Here is a 27002-nt window from a genome sequence, read left to right on the forward strand (position 1 = left end):
CTACAGGTTAAGTGAATTGCAACATTCGTCTGGAGTAATGACAATCGGCACGCAAACAAGTATTTGAATTAGATATGCTTATTCATATGACGATCCTTGCAACAGATTGTTGTTATGCAGTGCGAAGAAAATGTCCGTTGACTCGCGTGATGACGACTAACGACATCCGCTTTTTAATTATGTAACCATACACATTTTCAATTTGAACAAAGTAGTATTACTGCGAATGCAATATATGTTTTGGTAACACAAACCTTGTGGAAACAAGATGATAAACCAACTGGAAATGAGAGAAATATTTTCCTCTGTCAATACGTGAAATTGAATCCTGTCTTAGCTACCGTATATCGTTATTGTGACGTATGTTCAACTCAACGTTTACGCACTTGTTGCTACCTTTGAGGAGTAACTACGCATAAGTTGGCAAAGCATTAGTTACTTGGCAACGTACGTCTCCCATGTGAGTGTGACTCGATGAGTTTCAATTTCGATAAAGGCATTCGATTTCGCTGATGTCTTGCTGACTACGTCACCCATTCGAAACCTAATTATCAATAATGAACCACGTTCGAAAATAGACAGGGGAATTGATAGAAGCATGAACATTTTCGACAAAGGTATATGTTCACAATCCTTGTTAAAAAAGCCATCACGACCAATGTTTCACCAAGTTACAAGGTTATTCATTTTCTTCGTAGTCTTCCAATTTCATGTCGTTCAAACCGAGTTCCTCGTTATGTTCGAACGTTCGTTGGTAATACGCTATCTCCATTTCTGGATCAGCTTCTGGGGCGTAGACATTCTGCAAGTAGCTATTGCCAGCGGGGTCATCGAGGACAATACGACATCCAAATGTCTTTCCACTTATTATGTTATCCAGTTTTTCGTTGAACTCTTGCATTTTCTCTGAAATGACGTAACAATGTATAGTTCAAATATCATACGCATATATGCCCTTTTAATTGCAATTCACTACGAACTTGCTATGACAAATGTTCAACGCACCTTTCAAGGCTAACGTAGCGCTATCTCCGCACATCAGCGGGTTTTGTCCGGTGAGCTGGTCTTTCATGGCAACCAATAAACCTTCTAGTGTTGTGAACTTCCCTCCTAAAGTTCCTGCGCCTACTTCGAAGTCTAATTCAGGGATGGACATGGAGCAGGTTTCTGATTTTAATACATCACGCGAAAGATCGATCGGATCGGTGATGCGCAATGTTATTTTGACACCTTTCTCGTTGATGCCCGAGCCTGACTTTACCTCATTGGTTCGGTGGCCACAGGCCTCGCAGTTCGTTGCCATTATAATCACTTCCTTGAAAAATGGTATGCCTATGATAAAACAGACACGGATAAAATACAAAGCTTTCGATGCTTCGTTTTTGTCGAAATTGTAAGAACATACTGGTAAGTTTCATGTTGGTTTCACACGGTGCGTTGCACGACGGGCAATTGGTCCCAAAATGTAGCACTTCGTCTGCCAAGGTATCGGGGGTTACATCATCTCCGGTAACTAAGAGAAATAGTATAATATTAGTCTGGTCAAATTAACACATTTTCCCCATCATACCTGCATCAGTTTCTTCTTCTTCTTCTTCTTCTTCTTCTTTGATTTCCTTCAGTTCTTCTTCATAAATTCCGACAAGGTGATCTTGTTCTTTGTTCCGTTCAAAGTGCGTAATTGTCAGAGCTGGGTCGACATGTGGAGCATTCAAATTTTCAACAAAGCTATTTCCGGAAGGGTCATCTATAATCTACAAGAATAAAATAATGGACTGGGTGCAACATTTGCACAAGAAGACACTTACAAGGGTAAAAGGCTTTTCACACTTTTTGTATCAATCAGTACTTGTATGAAGGCTTCAATTTTTTCAGCTGACTCTGGATCCAAGGTTCTTCTCACTGGTTGGTCTTGTTCAAGACCTGCTATGCATCTACTTAGGATGCCCTCAATATTAGTTATTTCTAAAGTATAGTCAAAAGAGTGATAAGTGAGAGATTTTTAATAATATTTTTGAGAAAACTTACCTCCCCTTTTGGATTGGGGTGGTACTTCAAAATCAATTTCTGGAATCTTAACAGTAGCATAATCTGATTTGATGACCTGCCTGTTTAGGTCAATTGGGGAGGTGACAGAAACTCGAATGAGAACTCCTTTTTCCTGGATTTTTTCACCTGACTGTACTTCATTGTTTTTGCACCCACAATGGTCACATTCAAACGACATAAGTATGATCTCTTTGTAGAAGGGTATCTTGGTCAACAACAGCTTTGTCATGCCCTGTAAAGAAAGACAGGTTAGCTTTGAACGCTTCCATTTACTAGTGTAGTATGATAGCTGCTACATCTTTGCCGCAATTGAAGCAAAGTGAACTAATTTCTGTGATTTCGGGATCATGATCATCCGCCTGAAGTTCCCGGAAAACAGGTTTCTTATGTTCTTCGACACTCATTTGTATTTAAAGTTACTTCAAATTCGTTATTAAACCAATCAAGCTATTATCTATGAGGATTAATACACGTGTTATTGACAGTACATTTTTTGAAAAATCGTCTGCTGAATGAAATCACTAAATAGTTCTCGGGGCTGCCACTGCACAAACGTAGTAAAAGTTAAAAATTTACTGAACTAAAAAGTAAAATATCGTATCATGATTCATAAATCTAAAAATGGCACTAATGTAATAAAAACGCCCCAAAAACTATTAATTAATTTTAATTTTGACCAAATATCAAATGGCACCTATGTTAATACAAAGACTCGGCAACCTTTTTTCTTGCGATCTCTTCATCGGCCATTTTCTTCCGGCGTTTTGCCTTTTCGCTATACGACTGTTTGCTGTCAACTTTAGCTGATCTTGTCATCAAAATGGGTTTCCAAAACTTGTGGTATTCTCACCCCCGTAAATACGGAGCTGGTTCACGAACATGGTAATTATATATTTATTTTGCATTGTGTTGAGGTTGAAATTTTCATGTAGCACGTCGAACAATTTGGAAACGTGGTCCTATCCTATTGCTTTTGGGTATTAATTGGTGTGAAAGCATTGTGTGGCGATGCTATGACATGTAATTTAAAATAACTGATGCAAAGGTTTTGCTTAACTGTTTTAAGTTCATCAATCTTCTAATCTACCAATGCCTTAAAATTTTTAGTGACATAAAATTTTTTCTCATCTAGCCGGGCATGTGCCAACAGACATGGTTTGGTTAGAAAGTATGGCCTCAACCTTTGCCGCCAGTGCTTCCGCGAGTACTCGGCTGATATTGGATTCAAGAAGGTAATTTCATTTCTATAGTTTGTCTAGAGCTGTTACTCATCTTATTTTTTCTTTGCAGCTTGACTAAATACCCTGTGCTCTGAGAATATGTAAATCCAGCTGCCAAAACATCATAGCCTGAATACATATTCTTGGTGTTATGTTTTCGTGTACTCTTATTTTCATGGGAAGTTTTCAAAAACAAATTATTTTTAAGGTTAAGAAACAGATTTATTTGATCGTATAAATTTCAATAGCTATTTCCTATATTATCTGGGCCGATCCTGAAACAAACTTGCTGAGATCTAAGTCGTGCAATTGATCTGCAAGACCCTGAAGTGAAAGGTAGGAAACATGATATTAAAAGTAAATACTAGTACAACATTCATAAATAGGACGCAAGAGTTTCGGTGAAGTTTTTGATTGTCCTTCCTCCGAATTCAAATCAGTAACGGCGCCAGCCTTTTAATGATGAGTTTCGGTCGCCACAAGTTTCTTGATTTTTTGGACTTTCAGCAGCTTCAGTTTTTTTTCTTAAATAATTAGTTAGCTGAGGCTTTTCAGTAGAGGGTAATGGATGACCGTAATAATATGACGAGTTTGATTCTTAAGTTCAGGACCGTTGAGCGTTAGCCATTACAGTGCCAAATACAGTAAATCTTTAAATCGCGGGGTACTGTACACATAATTTCTTCGCATTTTTATTGGTTGGTTGCACTGCACGTCACAGGTGTATCTCTTAAAGTGAAATACTTAAGTTGCGCAGAAATGCATGTGGCAAGTACAACTGCGATTTAGAACACTACCTAATAAATGCATCGATGCAGTTAAATTCATGAGTTTTTTTTAAATTGCCATAAGCCGATTGAATTGTAACTAAAGATGAAATTTGAAGTGTTGAGGCCATGAATGGTCCATTTAGTTGGATTATCTGAACGAAGACCCGAGACATCTCAATCAGCCTAATCCTCTTTTTTTTTTTTTTATAGGATTAAGTCCGCGTAATGTACAGTTTTTCCATGACAAGCAGTAGAGAAAAATCCTCTTTTGGCGTCAAGGCCGCATTAATGAAAGCGAAACAAATTTGTTCTGTCCAAGTACCTAGTTACAGTAGCTAAGTATATTTTGTACGTGCTAATAAAGGAAAGCTACGTAAAAGATTATGTGCCGTGTCACAGTGAATCTACTTTTTTATTGAGATGTGTCGTCTTCGTCAAGGCCGAAAGAACAGAAAATCACGTAAATATGAGAAATTGGAATCGTGACGGATTGCTGGTCATACAGACGGTCGCTTCGATTCCCTTACCTGAATATGGAAAATGTTAGAGAATAACCTAGTTTTACAATCTCTTTTCTTTGGCATCTTTGATCTGTTACGTAACCATACTTGAAATTTTTATCGCATGCACGATTACGCACATCATCCAGCATTCGTAGTTATGTTGAATAACATTTAAAAATAATATCGCGGCATTTTGTTGCCGAGTAGCGTTCAAATAACGGTGTCGGTAAAGTACGTCCAAGTTAGAAAGCCATCCTAATTCCTACCGATGATCAGCGCGGGGATAAGAATTAGCCTGAGAAAGTTTATTTCCATGTTCAACTTCTGGCCTTTCCCCGTCGTGCATAAATTAACTGATATTAACGCCACCTTCCTGCTTGTTATCCTTAATGCGATATAACTGATAAGAGTTTAAAAAATTAATTTGGGAAGTTAGATCACGAATGGTTTGTCCTCCATTAGCCAGGAAGAACGTATTTACAAATACACCTTTCTCCAACACTGAGCGCTAATGATAGAGCGCAAGGTCAGCCGTGAAATCTAGTGGACGTCACATACGTTCCTCATAAGTTGATTGGCTAATGATTTGGGAAATCCCGGTGAAAAGCAACGTAACGACTGATCCATATACTCTTCTCCTCGCGGTTGGATTAGTCTTCATTTCTTTGCGGCATGGAATTTCTTTTTACATCGCGGAAAACCACACTGACGATGATCACATTTACAGACTAATTCTAAAAATCAACATACTGTGAATCGAACTTAATTCGTTAACCTGGCTAGAAAGACGTGCGCATACGTGAATGAAATTATATTACAACACATCGAACTTTCATTACTTTGACGTTGATTGAGAATCAGGTTATTATCAAATTAATTGTATATCCAAGGTTACGTGCGCAATCTGGAGTGCTATGCAGTGGTCACTGTGACTAGCTGATCGGCATGCCAGTTGAATGGACAAACTAGAAACTCACGCTATAACGTGCGAGGGGAATTGGTAGAAAAGCGGTGAAAGTGAGCTAACTGCAGGTCCCGAGTTGTGGCTATCCATCCAGCGCTATGTGTGCAATAATAAGGTCAACGATTTATCTTTAGAAAGTAACGACAACAACAAACAATGGAAGAGGACCAAGTGTATAAGCTAGTCATCAATGCGAATTTAAATTCACCTCGAGATGTCTTTACGTGCCAAATTTGACGTGCCCCCCAGTATTGGCTTCCACCCTTCATCTGTTTAAACGTTAAGTTAGGAACCGTTAGACGAGTGAAAGTATATGCCTTTAAATGTTCATTGTGTTATTTGTGCAGCATTTTTCAACAAACAAATGACTGGGGGGGAATGGAAGGGGATTTCCCTTTCACTTGGAAAGGTCAAACAAACGCCCCAAAACAATTAACCCAGCATGTACTACAAAAATGTGTCTACCAAAAGATCGTAGGTCGTGGTTCATCCTATTCAATAAAAAGAAATGTTATTAAAATTGAGGTCAAGTGGAAAATGAAAAGTAGTTCATCAATAACCAAAGTTGGCAAGTTCTCTGCACAACTGCTTATTAACAGCTAATTTTGTGTTTCTCTCTTTTCGAAAGAGATTGATCAACTTGTTAACTCCTTAGCAAAGATTGCGAAAGCATCTGTCGTAAAAGAAAATCACTAGCAAGGAAACCAGTATCCGATATCCCGAAATGGGAATACCAAAATTGGAAAAGAAATCTCGGAAGAAGGTTGACATGTGCGTATCAGTTCGATTGGGGAAAAAACGCAGTAGAAGGCGAAGGGCATTCCGTAAGATCCTCATCGGACAGATTCGGCTTTTCCTCCCCTAACGTCTGAAAGTTTTGACGTCACGAACTACTGGATCATCACAGCACATCATCATCCTGGTGAAAGTGGACACGGGAACGCCCATTCCGGGGCCACGGATGAAGAAAGAAAAAGTCAACACGTTGCTGTCCAAACATTGTTTAGTGATGAATAGCGGGATTTTGCACCAATCGTGCGAAGCTTCTGTGTGGAACGTGAAAAATTCCTTGTCTATTTTTACAATAAAAGAAACGGCAAACAATAAGAAAAAGAAACGTATGATAGTTTCACTTTCACTTGCTTATCGCCGTTCTTTTTTCATGAGCCAAACTCAATTGTTACATGTCACTCCGTTCCTTTGGCTGCAATCGGAACGAGGTGGATGTAGTAAAAGAGGGCGAGAGCAAGTGAGTGTATGTTTGGCATAGAACTGTTAACGGTACGAGGCAACCTGCATCGACGCTCAGGTGTGTAGTTATCCAAACAGAAGTGGCATTCTTCGACTCCATAGTGTCGCAGCATCGAATGAAAAGAAAATAAAAGCAGAAATGTGACGTTTTTTTTTAGTGGCTTGGACTCTGAGCACGGGACATGTGGGTCAAGGTAACTTTGGTAAAGTTTTCCAATTTTCACCACCTGACCGGTGGTGGTGGTAAGCTTTAGTTTTCGGGAGAGAGAGAGAGAGAAAAGACAGGGGGAGGAGGGAGTTCTTATCTCCAACCCTCTCTAGTTCTCCTCCTCTTTTCCTCCACCTCCGAATAGATAACCACGCCAGCTCTACAACTCGCCTCTAAATACCCTTAAGACGGATCCGTACAACCAGTAGATCCGCTAGTTTCCATCTGGACTTCAGCCGCACCGGTAGCTCTCAGAGACACTCGTCCGGGATTCCATTCATTTGATTCTTTAAAGTAAGTCAAACACGCACTTTGCCATTTTATTTTTCATGCTCATTTTATTTATGCCATTCGTGGGTATCGTGCATTGTTGTATGTAGTACATCTGTGACAACATCAGTGAAAGCGTTCCTTTAGAATGCAATGCATCTAGTCTTGAATTAATAATTGGGTCTTTGTGCGATTCGGCGTCCAGTGATCTGGTTCACTTTCGCAAGAATTGTGCGCGAAACCATACTTTTCCTACGTGACATCACTAAAATCAGATCAGTGAAAGCTGTGGTGTTAGGGCGCTGTTGAGCGGCATATGCCAAGTTCTCGGGAGAAAAGGTTTATTTATTTAACAGGCGTTCGCTTTCACCTCTATTTTGAATAATTTAAAGAAAATTAGCGGTCAGACATTATCAATGCATCTCAATTGCGAAGGGTGTATTCATTTTGTGTTTTTTTTTTTTTTTCCTGTATAGAAAGCGGCCGCCCGTTAGCCACGTTCCAGCCTTTGACGACTTTTCGTATTTGGTGCCGTCGCTCCATTCCGGGAAGAAAACATTTCGACTGCGAAATTCTACCAACTTTCTAGTTAACAAAACACAAAAAAAAATGGCTGGCTTTCAATTGGTGTGGCAACTTAGCAGTGGTATGCGCTGTTCTTTTCTGGGCTGGCCAAGCTCAGGGACAGCTACCCGCCAACAATGCAGCCGTCGAAGCTGCCATCCGCAACCCGCGCTATATGCGCCGCCAAATCAATTGTCTTCTTAACGAGTCACCGTGTGATAACATTGGCCGCACAATGAGGCGTAAGTACCCCACTTCAATTCGTGTTTCTGTCCTAAAAAAAAAAGGCGCAATTTCTAATCTAGTTTACTTTTTAAACAGAACTTGTACCAGCGCTCATCAAGGGCCAATGTCCTGGATGTTCTCCACAACAGCACCAACAGGCCATGAAAGTAATGAACGTGGTCTCTCAGCAGTATCCCGCCGAGTACAGCAGGATTTACTACACTTACAACCAGCAGGGATAAATAAACTTTTATTGAAAAAACAGATTTATAATTGTAGAACCCAAGACTGTTCATCCTCCTTCCCAATTTATCAGAAACAAAAAGTGCAGCAATCCTGGGACCTTTAAAATTCTCTCCTTATATATAAGTTCTCTTACACCTTATCAAAATGCATAAGGCTTTTGATTATTTTGGTGACTTGCGTGAGTGGAAATTTCATAATTCGTACGAATATTTTGTGTTATTTTGTATTTCATCACTTCATTTATACGAGAAAGTAAAGAATCGAATCAATACATGTAACTAAACGTCCGGATAAGAATGCAAAGTGAGACTTAAATAAAGAAAACACAAACATTGGAATCATCTTGCGAAAATAAGGATACGATTTTGTAACGTATTAGGAACTATTCAAGGGCTGAAGGGGTCCACCACCATTTTCTGCACGAAAAATGCCGTCCTGCCCTTGATGATACCTATCGAAGAAAACCGATTGTTCCAATTAAAATGTGCAATGGGAAAAAAAAGAAACGAAACGCTTACTTAAATCGACCATTGCCTGATAAGGGAAAGACCTTGTGAAGGTTTCCCAAATGACTTTTCAGTGAGTTTGATGCGTGAAAACGCACTTGGCAGACATGACATTCATAAAGAGGTTCCACATTGCCCTCATGTACTTTACGTACGTGCTTTTGAAGCGTCGCAGGATTACGTGCAGTAAAGTCGCAGCCACTGACCTGGAAAGTTAACCAGTTTACAAGAATGACACTTCTATTTTTAAGTAAAATTTTAGGCAGACTTGGGGTTGATTAAAAATAAAATGCAAATCATACCTCACAACAGTACCACAGCGTATTGGCGTGAACTTCAAGATGCTTGGTTAAATCTGTCTGTGACTTAGCACTGTAGTTGCAGTCAGTTTCGGGACACGGAAACGGTCTTGACTGACTGTGACAATAGGATATATGCGTTGCCAGCGAATGCGTATTGGGGAAGCTCCGACCTCGACCCTCCTCGTCAATCGGGCAATGAGAACATGTATAGACTAGTCGATGATAACGAACGTGTTCTCGTAAAAGACGTTCGGTAGGTAACAGTTTGCTACATTCGGAGCAGCGGAACTCATTTGCTACATTAAAAAATTTCAGTTAGTTAAAGGAGCTTTTTTAAAATAGATTAAAGCAAATACCAACCATCTAAAGGAAGTTGCCTCAAACAGTGATCATGAAGCTTTGTACGAGAGGCAAACAGACTGCCACAAGTTGGGCAGGCTAAAGACCTTTCTTGTGAATGACTCCTGAGGTGATCCCTAAGCTTGAACTTATTTGCAAATGTGCTCTTGCAATTTGCCCACAGGCACTTTTTCTCCTTTTTCTCACCATTATCGTTAGTAATGGAGTGTGTATGGACATGCCAATAGAACTGTTGTACATTCAGGAACTCAAGCTTACAATCATCCCAGTAACAAATAAGTGGACCTGATAGCTCTGGAACAGAATTTCGGGTTTGAGGATCTAGTTGACATCCCTGCAATGCAAGTTTTTCAATGAGGTTTGCACCAAGGCACTTGATTTTGGTATGGTATGCATGGTAGTATATGTGCCGAATTATTTCTTTTTGGTCAGAAGTTTCAAAACCACAATCTTCCCAAATGCAAGTCAGGGATGTTTCTTCACCTGTGGTGACAACAACCACTTGACCAGCATGGTCAGCCACATGACTCAGGAAGAGCTCCATATTTTGAAACAACTGTCTGCAACTTCCCCAATCACAAATGAGGATAAGCTGTTCATCTTGAAGAAGGGAAGGATCGAGCTTTGGACGTTTCGGCTTTCTATGCGCCATTTTAACAGAATGATAGAATAGGTCGTGCTAGACTATCAGTTCCCGCGTTGATAGTCGAACACGATTCTAATCATTCATCTTACGTACAAACTTGGAAAGCTGGGCGTAGAGAAATCCATTGAAATGAACCAAGCGGCATGGTAATAATGAAATATTAAAAATTAAAAGGGAATCTTAGGGGGAACACGTTTTTCTAAAACTTTATTGATTTTAATATTTGGATAGCCTTTTAGGTACAACACACAAAGCAATTCTTCAAGCAGAAGGTTTATGAACTTAGTAAACAAGTTGCAAAAAGGTTGTCTTACTAAGCTTTCAGTATTCCACTCAACTACTCAAGAGGACTTCAACTTGTATAAAACATTTTCTAGAATTTTTTTTGAGGCTAAAGGCAGACCTTTAAATGTTTCAGATATAACAAAGTGGTTCTTGTATGAGATGTCTTGTCTCACTCTGTGCCAGAATTAAAATATAAAAACATAAAACTAGAACCACCACATCTAGCTCCGCATTGGCTAAATTTTATGTATCCCTCCGCCTCATGTTTTTTCGTCTTTGATAAAGATTATAGATCTCAATGTCGAATTTCTGGAACTGCTTTGCCTTTTGGGGTTTAATATTTTAATTTTGTTTAATTTTCATTTGTTCTGTAATGTTTTTTATTCAGAGGAGGTGGTCAGTTTATGTGAATTCTTCAAGTAATTTTGCCGTGTCATCGCTGAATCGCCTGTGAGTGCAAGCTCTCTCGCTAGAGTGTAGTAGGCAGAAGGCAGCCGCCTGGCGAGTCGCGACTCGCTTTACAGAATGGCTGTTCTATTCTGCTAGACGAACATGTATGTGTGTGTGTGTAAGCGTTTTCATGTGCCTCTCTCAGTTTTTGCCTGATCTTTTGCAAAATGGACATTAAACCCTTCGCAAATCAAAGTGATGCACCTTCATCTGTGACAGCAGGTAAGTTGAGAAACGTGACTGAATGTTGGGCATATTTGTAATGGCGAGTGAAACTCTGTTTGCCCTCCCCTTGTTTGTCGCCGTCTCACAGAACTCTACTTCTTGATCGCCCGATTACTCAGCCAGGGCCCTTGCCGAAATGCTTCAGAGGTGATATATTATCATTATGACTGGTTTGTTGATTTTCTAATTCGACTAAACGGACTTGTATTTTTGTCTTATTCGTGTCGTGTGCGGATGGACCTAGGCGCTACAACGGGAGTTGGAGATACACGGGGTGAGTGCATAGCAATACTTTGACCTTGCCTATGTTTTCACATACAGACAAGTGTAAAGGGTCCGTCCGTTCGAGTCCGCGTCGCAACGTGGACTGCACGTGCTTTTCCATCCACCAAAACATTACATACACCTGAAATGATGCCTATTTTTAGTTTTGTGTATTTAAATGTTATTGGCTTGTGTTTTTGCCATGTCTCCTATCTTTCGGCCGATTGATGATCTGACATACCCCAATCTCAATTGATTTTTTTTGTATTATTTTTAGTTGTTACCAAAACGGATCGATTGGCTCGGGAATGAACACGATCAAACTTATGCACAAGTGGTAAGTTTTTTGTTCATCTTGTATTTAAGTTGAGTGTCACTAGCAGTGTAAGGCAAACTACGGTCATAATGACTTGACAAAATCTTGTCTACGGGTAGCATATGGGAAACATCTAACTAGAAAACGAACGAAAAAGTAGGGGAGGGATTCTTGTGAAATTAATTCTGAATCGCTCAGTTCGAAACGAAGATTTTTTTTTGCGCCGTTACGGTTCTCTCCCCAAGAGGAACAATGGCGGCCCTTGCGCATGAGAAAGAGCACACAGCGGAATCAGCACACGCCCCCGGGCTATACTCATATGATCAAAGCTGGGCTCTGATTGGTCCGAGGAACAAGAGCTACACCCGGGACACGCTACCTAGATCTGTAGTAGATGTCTATGCTTCTTTAACCACAAATGATTTTTGAAATCATCCGTTGCACTTTAATCATTGTTTTTTTTTTTTTTAAATATATACATATATTTTTTTCTTTACAGTGCCAAAATTTTTCACATGTCGGTAGCAACCATTTGCTAGAATTATGCCGGCGATTGGGTCCGTTAGTAGACAAGGAGGTGCCGACCAACGTCCGAGGTGTTCACTCATTGCTGGGCGCCGGACGACAGTCAATACTCCGTCGTAAAGAGGGTATAATATATACTTTGTTAAATTAAATTAATTGCAAACCGTAGTCAAAATTTTGGGATTATTGTAGATCAAGTAAGAAAACTCCATCGTGAGCACTATGTTGTACGACAGAACAAGAAACCTCGGTTATTTCCACATGACATCACTCACCCACCTAATGCAGGTAAAGTTTATTTGAAAAAATTTTTCCAATTGGAAAAAATCATTTGATTTTATTATCAAGTTTCGCTGTTGTTCGGGCGTGAATTTACGGGGTCGTTCGACCAACGAGGTATTGCTCCCGCGAAACTCTACAGCCGGGTTCAGCTGTTTTGTCGCACGCTAGGCCATCTTTCAGCTGTTTATTGTGTCCTCTTCGATCGGACTGGCCAATACATTTTTACGGTAATGGGGCACACGTTCATAAATAATGTCAACGTTCAAAGTTAAATTAAGTAATTCTTGCAGGGAGCCGATGATCTTCTGATCAAAATCTGGAGTGTTGTTACGGGCCGCTTGTTAGCTACTCTCCGTGGTGCCTCAGCGGAGATCGCCGATTTGGCCGTTAGTTGCGATAATTCGTTGCTGGCAGCCGGATCATGCGATAAAATTGTTCGCGTCTGGTGCCTTCGTACTACTGCCCCCGTAAGACTATTTTAATTAATTCTTCAACATATTTATTCAGCTATAGTTCTACATCCCTTTCGTTTTCTTTTCTTCTTTTTTTTTTTTTTTAACAGATTGCAGTATTGACTGGTCATGGAGGTACAATCACTTCCATCAACTTTTGTCCTGCAGATAGAGGCTCGGTTCACTATCTGGCATCTACTAGTTCTGATGGCTCGGTTTCCTTTTGGGAATATGTTAAAGAGCCGGGTCAGATACCAAAATTCTTGTAAGACAATTTTTTCAATAATGATTAGAACTATCTCATTTAGCATTCTTCTTTGTCCTTCCAGTCCTAGACCTCACAAGTTCAATGAGAAAATCAGGCCTGGTCAAGCTCAAATGTTGTGTGCTTCGTTTAGCCCAGGTGGCATGTTTATGGCTACTGGTTGCGCTGATCATCACGTCAGGTAAACTAAGCAGCTATGTTTTTTTCAACATATAGTGTACTATATTGTATTCGTGTCTCAGGGTGTATGCCATGTTTGGACAAGAAGGACCTGAGCGTATTCTTGAACAGGAAGCTCATTCTGATCGAGTGGATTCCATCCAGTGGGCCAATACAGGCCTTCGTTTCATTTCGGGCAGCAAGGATGGTACTGCGCTAATATGGCGTTATGAACGACAAGAATGGCGAACTGTCCGCTTAAGGATGAGTTGTCGCCTTGAAGGTGCCAGCAGTGCCACAGCCGAGGAACTGAGTCAAAAACTGAAAGTCACTATGGTTACATGGAGCCGTGATGACCGTTACCTCATTACGGCTGTAAGTGACTTCTCCATCAAGCTTTGGGATTCATCAACTGGTAAGATATATCTAGACATATTAATACAAAATTAAGGATCTACAGGCTTACGTTTTTTATGCATTAGGTATCCTGCGCAAAGAACTGAGAGGACACGAAGGCGAGGCATTTGTTTTGGAGTCCCACCCCTACGATCCCAATGTGCTGTTGAGTGCCGGGCACGACGGTCGTCTTTTGATTTGGGACATGTCCAAAGGCGAGGTAATGAAATCGTTCCTGAACTTCATTGATGGTCAAGGGCATGGAGCAGTTTTTGACGCCAAATGGAACCCATCCGGCTCAACGATTGCTGCAACGGACTCTCATGGCCATTTATCAATCTATGGCATAGGTAAGACGTTAAGACGTATTAGTGCTATTTGAAACCAAATGTTAATTGACGTTCTGATTTCATCTTTAGGGCCGAGTGAATCATTTAAGAAGTTACCCAAAGCCATTTTCTTCCATACGGACTATCGACCGTTAATTCGGGATGCTCATCATCATGTGCTGGATGAGCAAACGCAGTTGGCGCCCCATTTGATGCCTCCTCCCTTCCTGGTCGACAGCGAAGGCAACCCGTACCCTCCTCATATGCAAAGATTAGTGCCTGGCCGAGAAAATCTTAAGGATGATCAGCTGGTTCCTACTGTGGTGGTTAATGCGAACGGCGAACAAGAAATATTGGCAGGAGTAGAGATGCCTGTACTGCCCGGTGCTGAGGTCGCGAATAACCCACCAGTTGTTGTGTCCCCTCCGCAATTCGTTCCTCAGCGTACTCGTTCAAACATTGATCAGATGATTGCTGAGCTGGCACACCAGCAGGAAAGGCAACGAAATCGTCCTCGCTCTTCTACAACGGCGGCAGTCGCTGCAGCGTCAGGAACCAATTCTTCAACTTCTAGCGTTCCACCCAACAGCGACCACTCGTATACGTCTCGAACACCCCACACCGTCCATAACCGTCCGTTACTTGTTGCATCTGGCAGCACCAATTCTCCCAGAGCATCTGTTACGCCTGATCCAGCATTTAACGAAACTGATGGTGATGCTGCCCAGAATGATGATTCCGTAAACCTGTCAACTGAAGCCACTGCTTCCGAATCTCTGCCCGGTTTCAGCCGCCGTGTTATTGTGAAACCACTCACCATAGGCCAGTTAGCCAGCGTAAAAAACGAAAGGCAAGGTTGTGCGGATGAGGAAGTGACTTTATTCTACCAAGAAGTCCAACGCAAGTCGCCCAACATCTTCCTCAACACATCGGTATCTCCGGGTATCACCGCTTTGTTGGCTGCTCGTTCACATGGCGTGAGTGACGATGGTTGGTCGCCTTCTCGTCCTCGACGAGGTCACCCATCTCGTCCAGCTCGAACCTACCAGCGAGAACGCAATGTAGTCTCATCACCTGCTCGTTCACGTATACCGCCTGTTTCACCTGCGAGACGCACTAGTGCTATAATGGCCCCCCCTCAACAACCGAACCAGCAACATAACTACAGGACTAGAGCTAATCGAACGACCAATGGGACTCGGGACCGTATAAGAGAAGGTGCCAGTGATGGAACGAGAGAGAGAAGTCGACGTGTAGTTAGACGAGTGGTTTCAACAGATGAAGACGAAGAGGTGGATATCGAAGTAGAGGAGAGAAGGAGCAGTCGCCGTACATCACCGAGAGACGAAGACTCTGGTGACGAAGAAGAAACTCGACGAACCCGTAGCAATGCTCGACAACGTCCACAAACCCGTAACGGTGATGCATTATCAACAAGTGATTCAGATGACAGCGAAAGTGAAAGCGATCTTGCCAGTGATCTGCTAGATAGCGATGATTCGGATTCAGAGACACGCGGATCATCGTCTTCGTCATCTTCTGAATATTCGGATTGGACAGCCGAAGCAGGAGTCAATTTGGAACCACCGAAGAGGACTAGAAAGAAAGTTTATCGAAGGCCACGTTGCCTGTCGAGTGAAGAAGAGGTAGTGGCAACAGCTTGTTATTTTCATTGTTCATTAAGAATTAATTAATAATTGTTTCTTCTAGACTACAACCGCATCAACTTCTGCCCAGCCAGCGAATGCTGAAGCTGAGGAAGGTGAAGGGAGTCAGCCTGGGCCGAAGAAAAGACGGGCTCCGATTCCTAAAGCTGGATCAGGAGGATTGGACCGTATTCCAGAGAGCTTCCGACCGTCCGAATGGTTATCGTCGGTGGTCCCACGTAGGCAACCTTTCTACCCCCAAATGGGTGACGAAGTCATTTACTTTAGACAAGGTTTGTTCCTTAAGTTTCGTCTGATAAAACAAGATTTAAATCCATTTCTGAACACAGGTCACGAGCAATACGTTGACGCTATAAATCAGAAGAAACTCTTCGACCTCAATCCGCGTTCACTTCCCTGGTCCAGTCAGACCATTCGTGAACAAGAGTTGGTTAAAATCATTGGCATTAAATACGAAATTAAACCTCCAAGGCTCTGCTGCCTAAAGGTAACTAGTTAGTAGTTCGTTGTTAGCTGCCAATGACTGGCCTTCATTTTCATTTTGATTTTCAGCTCGGCTTAATGGATCCTGCGACTGGAGTGTTGACAGGCGAATCGTTCACTTTAAAATATCACGATGTGGCTGATGTGCTTGATTTTTTGGTGCTAAAGCAAAATTACGAATTAGCTATTCAACGAAACTGGCAGCCTGGGGATCGGTTCCGTAGCATCATTGATGACTTGTGGTGGGAAGGCCAGTTGGAGACGCGTGAACCTTTTCAGCCACAGTGCCCCGATTCCATGTTCTTATGTTACCGCATCAGGTTCGTTTTCACATGTTTAGTGTTCAAAGTTAGGAAATTTTTTATCTTGATTGTTGTCTTTATGTAGATGGGATAACGATGAAGTTGACCGCCTTAGTCCGTGGGATTTGGAGAAGATCGATTTAGAGAGGAGACCTACTAGTGCTGGCACCGGTGTTCCAGTGATACCTGCCGAGATCGCCATGACACTGTATCAGCCGCGGGCCGAAGATTGGCCCCCAGGTGGTGATCGAGACTCAGAGTGCGATCGCATCGCCGCCGGAATCAGCCAAGTTATGGGCCTAGCTATAGCCGAACCTTTTGCTGCGCCCGTCGACCTTAATTTGTACCCATCTTACGCTTACGTCGTTGAATATCCAATGGATCTCTCAACTATAAAAGCTAGGCTGGAAAATCGCTTCTATCGCCGTGTGACTGCCGTCCAATACGACGTGCGTTACGTCTTCACCAACGCTTGCAAATTCAATGAACCCAAGTCGGATATTGTGCGATCGGCTTCCATCATTTCTGATTTGTGTCTGGAAATTATTCGCAATCGCGATTCCGTGGACGCCACAGCTTTGTATCATCAACTCGTGGAGAAGTATAAAATTCGCGACGAAAGTGCTAATGAAAACGCTACTGCCGGCCCAAGTACTAGCAAAGGAGCTGACACAAAAAGAAATGAATCTGCGCCGAATACTCCCAATACCCGTTCAAAGAGTCGTCGTAATTCTGAACACACGAACTCGGATTCGGATAATGATTCGTCAAAAGCCAAAGGCAAAAATGGAACTAATAGTGCTAAATCAAAGGTAAAGGACCATATTATCTTTTTAAAAAGGGTGGAGGCACTGTTCACACTCATCGTTTGTTTAATGTTGCAGGAAAAGAAAATTAATACTCGAATAGCTAAAGCAGCTGCCCTGAGCTGGAAGCAGCAGTGTAAGGATTTACTAGAAATGTTGCATAATTCCGAAGATGGAGGACCTTTCCGCGAACCTGTCAACATCCTGGAAGTACCTGATTACCTCCAGGTTATTGATCATCCGATGGATTTGCTGACAGTACGCGAACAGCTTCAGGTCAGCAATTATGCCACACCGATGGATTTCACAAAGGACGTCCGCCTTATCTTTGAAAATTCCAAAAACTTCAACACCAATAAGAAATCCAGAATTTATGCAATGACGGTTCGGTTATCGGCTGTCTTTGAAGAGCACATACGAAGTATTCTTGCTTCTTATAAATATCGTAAAAATACGGGAAGTAAGTTTCGTTGTTAAAGAGGGTAATACTTTTTATTTTATTTTACTTGACCTAATGGTTTCCAATTTTTAGGGAAATCCAAGAGTCCGCATTCAAAAGGTACCAAATCAAGGAAGGGCAAATCTTTGGCCCCTCCTAACGCGGCTAGGGGCATTAAACTAGAGAATGGCGTCGAACTACCCAGAGAAAACATTAAAATCGTCCTTAGTCGCGTGAACAAAGGGCAGGTAAGTAATTTTCTTCATTATTTGTTTACCTGTGGGATGAAATTCCATTTTTAAAAAATTGTATCTACCGGTTGTTAGATTGTCGTCCAGCCAAGCTCTTCCACTCAAACAACTGATGCTGGTGTTGGATCGGTCCGTAGACGCATCCTCGAAGAAGATGAACCTGGTGCGTCGAATCATTCCGTCCTTCCCAATGGAAATTCGGTTCACACAAGTGAAGATATCGATGTGAAACCTGGTCCAAGTGGCTTATCTGCTTCCGCATTGGCACCTACAACTAACGGTTTAGGTAAGCGGGGACCGAAGCGAAGGATCGTCAGTGATGATGACTATGAGGAGGAGGAGGATGACGACGACGACCATGAAGCAACTCTACTCATTCCCAAAGAGGAAGAGAGTTTAGGGTCTCCTGATCAAAATAAATCTCAAGAAGATCTGACTAAAGGAAAAGCTTTGAAAAAACGAGACGCTTCTGCTGTTTTGAGAAGCGGTCAAGAAGAAAGCAGCTCTGAAGATGAAAAACCAATCAGGTATGGCAAATTATGAAAACTTCTTGCATTCATTTAAATATGTAAAGTAATTTTTTCCCCTGAAGCCAAAGAAGACGGTTGCCAATGGCCAAAGTGCCTGTTCCAGTTGTTAAAGAAGAAGACGTACGTCCATCAAGTAGCTCATCCAATGGCAGCTCGGTCAGCAAAGGCAATAGTTCTAATAGTGGAAGTTTGTGCGAAGATGGGAGCTCTTTACGACGCTCAGGTCGGGCCCGTCGTAAACCTAAAAGACCTTTTGATTCAGAGCCCAGTGAAAATGAAGAAAAATCCCCAGCATTAGCCGAAGGTCGAAAACATCAGCCGAGGGCCGTTCGCACTCGAAATGGTGGAAAACGCACCGTTCGTTACCGCGAGGACTCGGAGGACGAAGCTAAAAAGAGAAATAGCCGCCAAACAGGTGAGTCGAAAGGAAATAGCAGCCGATTGGCCAGAAAAGTAAATAGTGATGACGACGATGATGATGATGACCACGAAAACGAGGATCCCAGAGTAAAAAAACAAGAAAACGGAAGTATCAAAAGATGTAGCCGACAGTCTGCTCAAGAAGCATCCAAGAGATTGCGTACGGACTTGGCCACGTCGTCCGACGATGACGATGTACCAGCCATACCTACATACGCTGTGAGCAGCCGAGGAAGGCTCCGCAAAATTATCAACCACTCACATCAGGATTCGTATTCTGAATGAACAATGTTAGATCACAAATTGAGTTTATCAATCCATTTACGACATCAAAAGTCAGTTGATAGCCACCTTGGCGCAAATTTCACGAGACAAGAGCCGGTTTGGCGCTTTTTAATAGATGGAGCATATTCCTCGTCGCCGCCTATACCTCACCTTCCACTAAACATACACCCTTCCAAATTTTCTTAGATAGACGACATGTCATGACTGAAAAATGATCTCTTAACTTCCCCCTTACCAGAAAAGCATGGACACCTATCCTCCTCCCAGAGTGGCCTAATCATAAATTGAATATAGTTTGCCGATTATTACTTTGCACATGCATTCTTTATGTTTGATTATTTTTGTTTCTTTGACGATCCATTTTGCTTAACTCTTATAGAATAATCCCCATTTTTTTGCTATCAGATCGTGTTTCTGTAGTGTGGAAGCAGTGCCTTTTGCAGTGACGATTAACACTCATGTTTGTCCACTTGTCAAATGGGTTCCGTTTGAATAAACATCCGTGTCTTCTAACTATAGGTATTACTTGACAAAGGCGAGTTTCTCTATTTGCATCGTAAAGGATGATGGAAAAAATGAATAAACAATGCAACAAAATAAAATTACAAGTATTTTGCGAGAATTTCTTGGGCTTCAGCAGCCGCCCCAAGCTTTTGTAGGACGGCAGCGACGTCTTTAACATGCTTACGCCCGGCAGTTGTTGTACTATCTGCGTTCTGGGCCAATGACATAGTTGTGTCGATCAGTGGCTGAAGCTGTGATGCCCCTGGTGCCATGGGCCCTAACCAATTTCTCGGCAGCGATTCGGCGATCCAGCGAATCTTGTCCAAGGTATCTGGGTCGCTAGCGTTGCCTCGAATTGTCGTCTTGGTCAGTGGTAGAAGCATATACTTTTTAAAAAGTTTGTCGATGGAAATATTGCGTAACTGCGAGTCATCTACCACGGTCTGTAATCGGAAGTAATAAAAAAAAATATATCGATTCTGTTTCTATTTTAAGATACCAATACCTGCCAGTGAAGAATATTTCGTAAAAGTTTTGCAGCCGACCAGAATTGTCGATTGACAAAGCCAGGATTTTGTGCTGCAAAGTGGAAAGGAATAAAAACATCTTGATCCACAGCACATTCGAACTTTTCAACAGCCGCCGCCAACAAGGCTTGTATAGTTTTGTGGCCGGCAAGAATAGGATGTTCCTCCGTCAAATTCTTGACCAGTTTGACTAAGCGATTCGTTTGACTGGTTGAACAAGGATCGTATGCCGCTTTTACAACCTACCATGAAAATATAAGTAAAGAGCATTCTCAAACCAAGAAAGTTACAATTACCTCAACAACGTAGGGAACAACAGATATTTCTAGTGTTTTTGAAACGACGGGTGGGTCCTGATCTTTCTCTTTTACTTCGGAACGCATATCGTACTGAGCTAGTGTCTGGAACCATTTGCTTTTGTTGATCAATGTAACTTCTTGTTCCAAAGGGTTCCACGAGGCCTGTAGCAGATGCCAACGCACGATGCAGCCGGCAAGGCGAGGGAAGAATAAATCTACGTATGCGTTATTATAAGAATCCTTCTCACGGGTCCGCCACTCGTCAAACCGTTCAGCGATCATCTCAAGCGAGCAGAACTCTTCTAGAGTGTCCTCGAACAACCGACTGGATTCTTCCAGTATCTTGTCTATGATAAAAAGTAAACGAATGAGTTTTATTCAAGATAATAACAAATTATGGATGGTTCCACCTTTCTCGAGATTGAAGGACGATGCCTCTTTTTCAACAACCTCATCATCGGACGAGAGTCCTTCCTTATGCCTAGAGGAATCTTTTCGATTGTTACGTCTACGCCTTCGACGAGCTTCACGCTCCGCCGTCCGCGCGAGTTTGTCGGGATTAATAGATTGCACAATCACGGACTGAATGGCACAGTCGCTGGCCTCGTCCCGAACGTCTTCACGTCGCCGTTCGGCTAAATAACGATAACGTCGACCTAACTGAGCAACCCAGCGTTTTTCCAAAGCTTCCACTTCGTAGTACTAGGTAAAACAAAAGTAAGAAGACATGATGCAACCGGCGCACAAAGGTTGATGGATAAATGTACCTTTGTTGTAAGGCAATCGGCTAAATCATGGACATAACCGCGGGTAACCTGGAAATAGTGGTATCTGTCAGATAGCTGAGGTCGTTCTGTTTCGAGGCGCTGAACTTCCAATCTGCATTGTGAAAGATCCGATTCCATTCGTTCCATATCACTAACATGCCGTCTATGCACTTCATCTAATCCCGATAAGCTAAATTTTCAAAATTTTTGATCAATAATTTGCAGGAAAACTGGTGATAGGATTTCTACAAACCGCTCGCGTAACTTTTCCTTCAATTCTAACGGAATCGGCAGTGGCGCTAGTTTACTGAGATCGGGAGCCGATAACGTAGTCTTAACAGGAAGACAAGGAGCCATAGGTCCTTTCAGAATCTTTTCTTTGGACAGTGACCTGGAAGAGGTTGAAGGCCCTTCTTCGATGTACTTATGCTGGAGGGTCATTTCTTGATAAGCCGCCTCAACCTGACGTTGTCGGATGGCTTTTTGGAATTGCTGTTTTTCCCAGTCATCTTCATCGTCACTTTCTTCTTCGTCATCTATACTCAGAACGTAAAATATCTGTAAAGAAGAAAAATAATAACATAATTGAACTCCTACCTTCTCGCTCCGCAGCTAAGAATGCTTCTCTTCGCTCTTGCTTGTCTTTTGTTAGAAGATCAACTGCAAAACCCATTCTGCCATCTTCAGCCTCGTCTTCATCGCTTTTGTCATTTTCGTCTTCTCGGACGAGCCTTGCTGATGTGACCGTGGCTTGTTGAGATTCCTTTTCGTAATCCGGCATCTCGTCCACTTTAATGTAATCTGCCAAACCACCAAGCTCTCTAGCCTGCTGACGATGCTTTCTAGCTGCATGAATCATCGCTGCATCGGGAATAGCACCATCTGTAAAAAATCCCCAATTTGAAGATTAGAAACTTTTCAAGAACAAGGACTATTAATTTGAATGAATTAAACAAACACATAATTCTTGTTTACAAAACACAACATATGCATTGGATCAGATGAAACTCAGCCCAAACAAGTATTAAAAAGTTTTCTTGCCCTACTTTCCAGGACATTCCTCAAAGGGTCAGGTCGTCTAAATTTGACGCCCTCATCAGCACTCTCTTCCTCTGATTCTGATCTATATCCAGCCATCTCCGCTTCACGCCCAGTAAGGATTAAGTTCTTGGGTGCTTCAGTGAGGTTGGTGCTGGGGGCACGGTTTTCAGGCTGTGGTTGTTTTTCTTCTTGAACCACTTCTGGCAACAATTTGGCAGTGATTTTTTGCTCCTGTTCTTTCAACTTCCTATCCCTTTCCATTCGTTTAGCAATTCTTCTACTCTGAGAAGATTTCTTAATCTGGAATGTCTCGACACCTTCATCTTCTTCCAAATCCTCCTGAAAACTAAGAATACTTGTTTTCTTTTTTATCTCTAAAGGAGCAGTTTTTGGCGGTTTTGCCGAAGGTTTGTTGTTGCCGGATGCTGAGGACGGAACACTTTCGACCTTGATTGATGGTGCAAGATTATCACCATCTTCTTCGTCACTTGCTGCTGTTCTTTGACGCAGATTTTTTTTCGGTTTCTTAAAAAGTGACATATTTATTATGCGCAATTACAAATCAACAATAAGAACAAAATTTAAGTTTCTAGCGTTTTTGCATTCAGGGAAAACGATTTCGACAGCCGACATTTCGATTCGACATTGCCGAACTTCAGTACTGAAATTTGTATCGACAAATTTACAAATACAAATTACAAATTACAATTTACACACACTTACATTACAAGTTTACAACTAATAAAAAAACAAATTTGTTTTTATTTGAAACGTTTTAAGTTTTGCATTTAAAAAATCTAGAGAAATATTTTATAGAAGTTGAATTTTGCTTTAGCAGACCCGCCACATGCACATATGCAAATGCAAACTTGCAATTTGCTAAGTGTGATGTAATCGTCGTTTTGAAATTTTGTAACATTTTGTCCTTAAAAACTGTACAGGTATTGGGTGCAAAATAATTTAGTCATGAAGCGTTCGACCTGTGAAGGTGATGGAACTGAAAACCGGAAGAAACAGTGTTTTAATAGTAATATCGAATTTTCAAAAATTGGGTTACTTTTTATTTAACTAACTGATAACTGATATGAGTTATTTTATGTTGTGAATAAGGTAACCTACCAGCTCATGTTTCTGCAGCTGTGTGTGAAATAAGTGAAATGCGGAATGACAAAGAGGTGAAAAGGGCAGGTCCTTTTGTGATAGGACCTCGACTTGGAAATTCTCCTGTTCGCAGCATTACACAATGTTTGGCAAGAAGATCAAAAACAGATGAATTCTATACACTGAAAGTGGGTTGGTGATGAATCTCACTATAGATTTTGTCAGATTTTAAATTAATGATATTAAATTAGATGCTTATAATGAAATCCCTCGATGAAGAAACCCAGGATGAGAAGCAAGGAAAAATGTTATTGTTAACTGAATATAGTCTCCTGTCCCTACTACATGATCAGCCTGGGGTTATTCATCACCATGGATTTTTCAAAGTATTATTATTTTAAATACATGCTTAAAACTTGTTTCATTAAAATTACCCCTATCAGGACTTGGCCTATGAGGAACAGGAACTTCAAAATGGAACAGTAGCTGTTACTGGGAATAAAGTCAAAAGACTTAATCTCATCTTAGACTGTCTTTCACCGAATGACTTCTGTCCCTACTCTCACAACTATGTCAATCTTCAGCAGTATGTCATCAAGGAGAAAAAATTGACTGAACAAGAAAGCCTTTGGATATTTAGAGAGATTGTCAATGTAGTAAACAGTCTTCACCAAGTATGCTATTAGTTGATTTAGTGAGATTTTTTGCAGAGTTATCTTCTAAACTTTCTCTAACCTTAGAGGAATATAGTTCACAGAGACTTGAAACTGGGTAACTTAGTACTAAACCGACAAAACCGCCGGATTACGCTCATTAACTTCTGCCTGGGAAAGCATCTAGCCAACGAAGAAGACCTGTTGCGAGATCAACGAGGTTCACCTGCCTACATATCTCCAGACGTACTAAGTGGCAAACCCTACTTGGGTAATATTCCTTCTTCCTTTCCTTCCTTGATTAAATGCAATTTCAGTTGCCTTAATGGATGCAGGTAAACCTTCGGATATGTGGGCGCTGGGTGTGGTACTTTTTACCATGCTCTATGGCCAGTTTCCATTCTACGACTCGGTACCTCAAGAACTATTCAGAAAGATTAAAGCTGCAGATTTTACTATTCCAAGGTAAGAAACGTAGATGCTAGTGTCGAAATCAAGTGAAAGACTTCTGTTTGATCAAATGGTAAGGGACGGACGTGTCTCGGATAGCACTACGAGGCTAGTTCAACGTTTGCTGAATCTAAATCCACACCAAAGACTAAAGGCCGACCAAGTTATCGATGTGCTCGACTCTGCTATAGTCGTAAACCATTTTTCATCTTCATCAGCCGATCTGTCCTTATTACAGGTTAGTGTCAACTAAACGAAATGGAGGAAAACATTTGAATTTATTTATTAATTTTCATTGTAGGTTGTTCCTGATGCTGATTGTGATTTACCAGCGGAAGAAGCAGAGGTTCCAGCATCCAAACCTGCCAAGGGAAAATCGGGATTCGAACTTGTACTGCAGCAGCTTCAGGTAGATATTTGCATTGACTAAGTTCTGGGAGATAGCTCTGAAAGTGGTTCTTTTAGGCTATTGAAGAATCAACTGGTAGTGTTTTGGCATATCATTCAGTCACAGTTCCGGGCTTAAGCCCATTTCAAATGATCAAGAAGCATGGAAATACCAGTGAACATCATGCGCATTTAAATTTTCTTTCGTCACTTGGTCGTCAACAAGGATCTGTGCGTGCCCTCAGCACGGAACAGATGAACCGATTTCGTCATTTACTACCTCCGCGAATGATGACCTCCCATCAGCAATTCCACGAAGGAACAAGTGCTACTGCTGTCCAAAGAATAGCATCATTTTCTTCCTACTTGTCACAAAACAATTTGTCGACCTTCCCTCCTACTGCACCGACTTTACGTAATATACAACGTCATTCCCTAACTAAAGATTGCTAAAAATCTATCATTTTCTTTTTTAAGGTTCGGTGAATCCAACATTTTTCCCACCGAATTTTCTGTCGCACCGCTTGCAGCAACTGCAACAACAACATCAGCAGCTATCACCGGCTTCATTAGCTTCAATTAACGGTACCCGCCGAATCGCCATTGACTCTCCAATATCATCCTCGTCGCGACAAGAACAATCTGAGGAGCCAGATTAAAACCGAGACATCATTCATGTCCACTTCCCCACACATACTCAAAAGCTTTTTCGTATAAAGCCAAGCTAAGTATTTTATGATGCATGTAAACAAAAAAATTTGTAATCATACGTTATCTACATTTTGGATTCTGTATGTCACATCAGTTCAAAAGCCATTGAATTTTTTGAAAGGTTTGTTGAGATACCAATATTTGTAAAAATTAAGAAACCCGTTGGAGTTACTCGCTGGGTTACAGGTCCCAGTAATGATGTTAAACTGGTAGCCATATGGGCAAATTGGTGTCAGAGGTATACCCGGAGGTACATCGGGTCCTGGAGGGCCAACCTGTACAGGAGGACCTTCAGGTTCGCTAGGGCGAGTGGGTTGAGAAGTACAACAGGGTCCGGGAGGTCCAGGAGGGCCAGGGGGGCCAGGAGGGCCAGGAGGGCCAGGAGGGCCGTCCTCAGCTCGTGGGATTTCTCGTTCTGGCGGAATGCTAATGCGAATGTTTGAGCCACTGGGGGCTGCAATCTCGTCTGTTGTTTCTGGGTAGTCGCAAGAGCAGACGTCATCCAAATCGGGTCCCGCGTCATCCAAATTCTTCCCATCTTCTGCGTTTCCGTTGGACGCATCCTCTGTTCCGGTGGTGGTGCGGCCCACCACTAGACCAATGAATATGAGAACTTTGAGCATAGCTTTATGCGAATATTGCAGCTGAAGTGTACACAGTTCCACCTGTACAGAGTTGAATGATAGAGAATCTGAAACTACCTGGCATTTTTATACGAAAGCTATGTAGTTGAAATGTAAAGCGTCTTCCAAACGATAGTGACTGACAAGTTTCCCTTTTCTTTCTACATTTCCTTTTTGCCGTTCATGGAACTAGCGAAAGTTGAAAACAGTGGAATCAGAAAGGAATAGATCACACAGGTAAGCACCCTCCCCCATTCCCAAAAAGAAAATTGGCCGGGTCTCGGAAACCGCAAAACGTTGATCAAGTACTGTTTAATCCAATGCCTCTTTGTATGACAGTAGTTGAGGAACGGGATAAACTAAACCTTTGTGAAATTTGTTGGGTCTATTTCCATTCTTATATTTTGTTGTTTTTCTGTTTCTAAGTTTGTTTTTTCCTTTCATTCTTAACTCATTAACGTTTGTTACTCTGCATTTCCGCAGATGCGCAACTGAGTTGTAAATCGCACTCCCAAAAAAAAAAAAATTATTTTCACTTGTGTGTCTGTACTGGAATAAAGGCTCTATGTCTCCTATCTATCTCTCCTTAAGCTATTGCTTCCAGTGTTTTTGTGTTAGAAAATTTTTTTTTTTCTCGTATACCATTTTTATTTATTTATTTATTTGTTCACTCGTTCATTGATTCACTCATTTATTGACTCATTTATCAACACCTTTTCTTGCA

At 41.6% G+C, this 27002-nt stretch overlaps 6 protein-coding genes and 1 long non-coding RNA gene across 10 annotated transcripts; 4 read left to right on the forward strand and 3 right to left on the reverse strand.

The window, feature by feature from the left end:
• Window positions 1–601: 601 nt before the first annotated feature.
• Window positions 602–2564, reverse strand: LOC116923667 (zinc finger protein ZPR1). The gene is given in 8 exon segments (XM_032930172.2): window positions 602–906; window positions 1006–1332; window positions 1406–1513; window positions 1571–1754; window positions 1809–1837; window positions 1840–1965; window positions 2029–2281; window positions 2346–2564. Coding segments are annotated over 8 exon segments (1362 nt in total). The 5' UTR covers window positions 2454–2564; the 3' UTR covers window positions 602–679.
• Window positions 2565–2772: 208 nt separating this feature from the next.
• LOC123476356 lies at window positions 2773–3421 on the forward strand. Its single transcript, XR_006651611.1, has 3 exons — window positions 2773–2931; window positions 3157–3281; window positions 3340–3421. It is a non-coding gene; the product is annotated as an uncharacterized LOC123476356 (long non-coding RNA).
• Window positions 3422–7100: 3679 nt separating this feature from the next.
• On the forward strand, window positions 7101–8561 carry LOC116923659. Its single transcript, XM_032930163.2, is given in 4 exon segments — window positions 7101–7259; window positions 7712–7871; window positions 7873–8041; window positions 8121–8561. Coding segments are annotated over 3 exon segments (342 nt in total). The 5' UTR covers window positions 7101–7259; window positions 7712–7844; the 3' UTR covers window positions 8267–8561.
• Window positions 8478–10539, reverse strand: LOC116923617 (histone H4 transcription factor). Its single transcript, XM_032930093.2, has 4 exons — window positions 9439–10539; window positions 9079–9374; window positions 8789–8982; window positions 8478–8721 (listed from the first exon to the last, which is right to left on the reverse strand). Exons 1-4 carry the CDS (start codon window positions 10088–10090, stop codon window positions 8646–8648), a joined length of 1218 nt encoding a protein of 405 aa, XP_032785984.1. The 5' UTR covers window positions 10091–10539; the 3' UTR covers window positions 8478–8645.
• A 153-nt stretch (window positions 10540–10692) lies between these two features.
• Window positions 10693–19728, forward strand: LOC116936390 (bromodomain and WD repeat-containing protein 3). Of its 2 annotated transcripts, XM_045179403.1 has the most exons (21): window positions 10693–11041; window positions 11133–11191; window positions 11289–11318; window positions 11586–11645; window positions 12124–12274; window positions 12342–12437; window positions 12498–12658; window positions 12722–12898; window positions 12994–13148; window positions 13213–13329; window positions 13391–13722; window positions 13790–14053; window positions 14123–15678; window positions 15743–15971; window positions 16029–16186; window positions 16252–16502; window positions 16570–17296; window positions 17369–17750; window positions 17823–17977; window positions 18056–18507; window positions 18573–19728. In XM_045179403.1, the coding sequence occupies exons 1-21, from the start codon at window positions 10987–10989 to the stop codon at window positions 19213–19215; spliced, it is 6210 nt and encodes a 2069-aa protein (XP_045035338.1). In that variant the 5' UTR covers window positions 10693–10986; the 3' UTR covers window positions 19216–19728. The 2 variants fall into 2 exon arrangements, with proteins under 2 accessions (XP_045035338.1, XP_045035339.1); XM_045179404.1 differs by lacking the exons at window positions 18056–18507; window positions 18573–19728 and having other exon boundaries at window positions 17369–17843.
• Window positions 19729–19737: 9 nt separating this feature from the next.
• On the reverse strand, window positions 19738–23008 carry LOC116923570 (PAX3- and PAX7-binding protein 1). Its single transcript, XM_032930066.2, has 8 exons — window positions 22359–23008; window positions 21910–22194; window positions 21566–21848; window positions 21313–21502; window positions 20956–21247; window positions 20543–20892; window positions 20225–20488; window positions 19738–20162 (listed from the first exon to the last, which is right to left on the reverse strand). The coding sequence occupies exons 1-8, from the start codon at window positions 22891–22893 to the stop codon at window positions 19818–19820; spliced, it is 2544 nt and encodes an 847-aa protein (XP_032785957.2). The 5' UTR covers window positions 22894–23008; the 3' UTR covers window positions 19738–19817.
• Window positions 23009–23176: 168 nt separating this feature from the next.
• Window positions 23177–25779, forward strand: LOC116923590 (serine/threonine-protein kinase 40). 3 transcript variants are annotated; one of them, XM_032930080.2, is made up of 10 exons: window positions 23177–23380; window positions 23464–23642; window positions 23706–23840; window positions 23898–24128; window positions 24195–24378; window positions 24443–24572; window positions 24636–24795; window positions 24859–24966; window positions 25023–25359; window positions 25422–25779. In XM_032930080.2, exons 1-10 carry the CDS (start codon window positions 23320–23322, stop codon window positions 25601–25603), a joined length of 1707 nt encoding a protein of 568 aa, XP_032785971.2. In that variant the 5' UTR covers window positions 23177–23319; the 3' UTR covers window positions 25604–25779. The 3 variants fall into 3 exon arrangements, with proteins under 3 accessions (XP_032785971.2, XP_032785972.2, XP_032785973.2); XM_032930081.2 differs by having other exon boundaries at window positions 23233–23380; window positions 23443–23642; XM_032930082.2 differs by lacking the exon at window positions 23177–23380 and having other exon boundaries at window positions 23506–23646.
• The last annotated feature ends 1223 nt before the right edge of the window (window positions 25780–27002 follow it).

Source organism: Daphnia magna, linkage group LG1 (genome assembly GCF_020631705.1).
Source record: "Daphnia magna isolate NIES linkage group LG1, ASM2063170v1.1, whole genome shotgun sequence".
In the NCBI taxonomy this organism is placed as follows: Eukaryota; Metazoa; Arthropoda; class Branchiopoda; order Diplostraca; family Daphniidae; genus Daphnia; species Daphnia magna.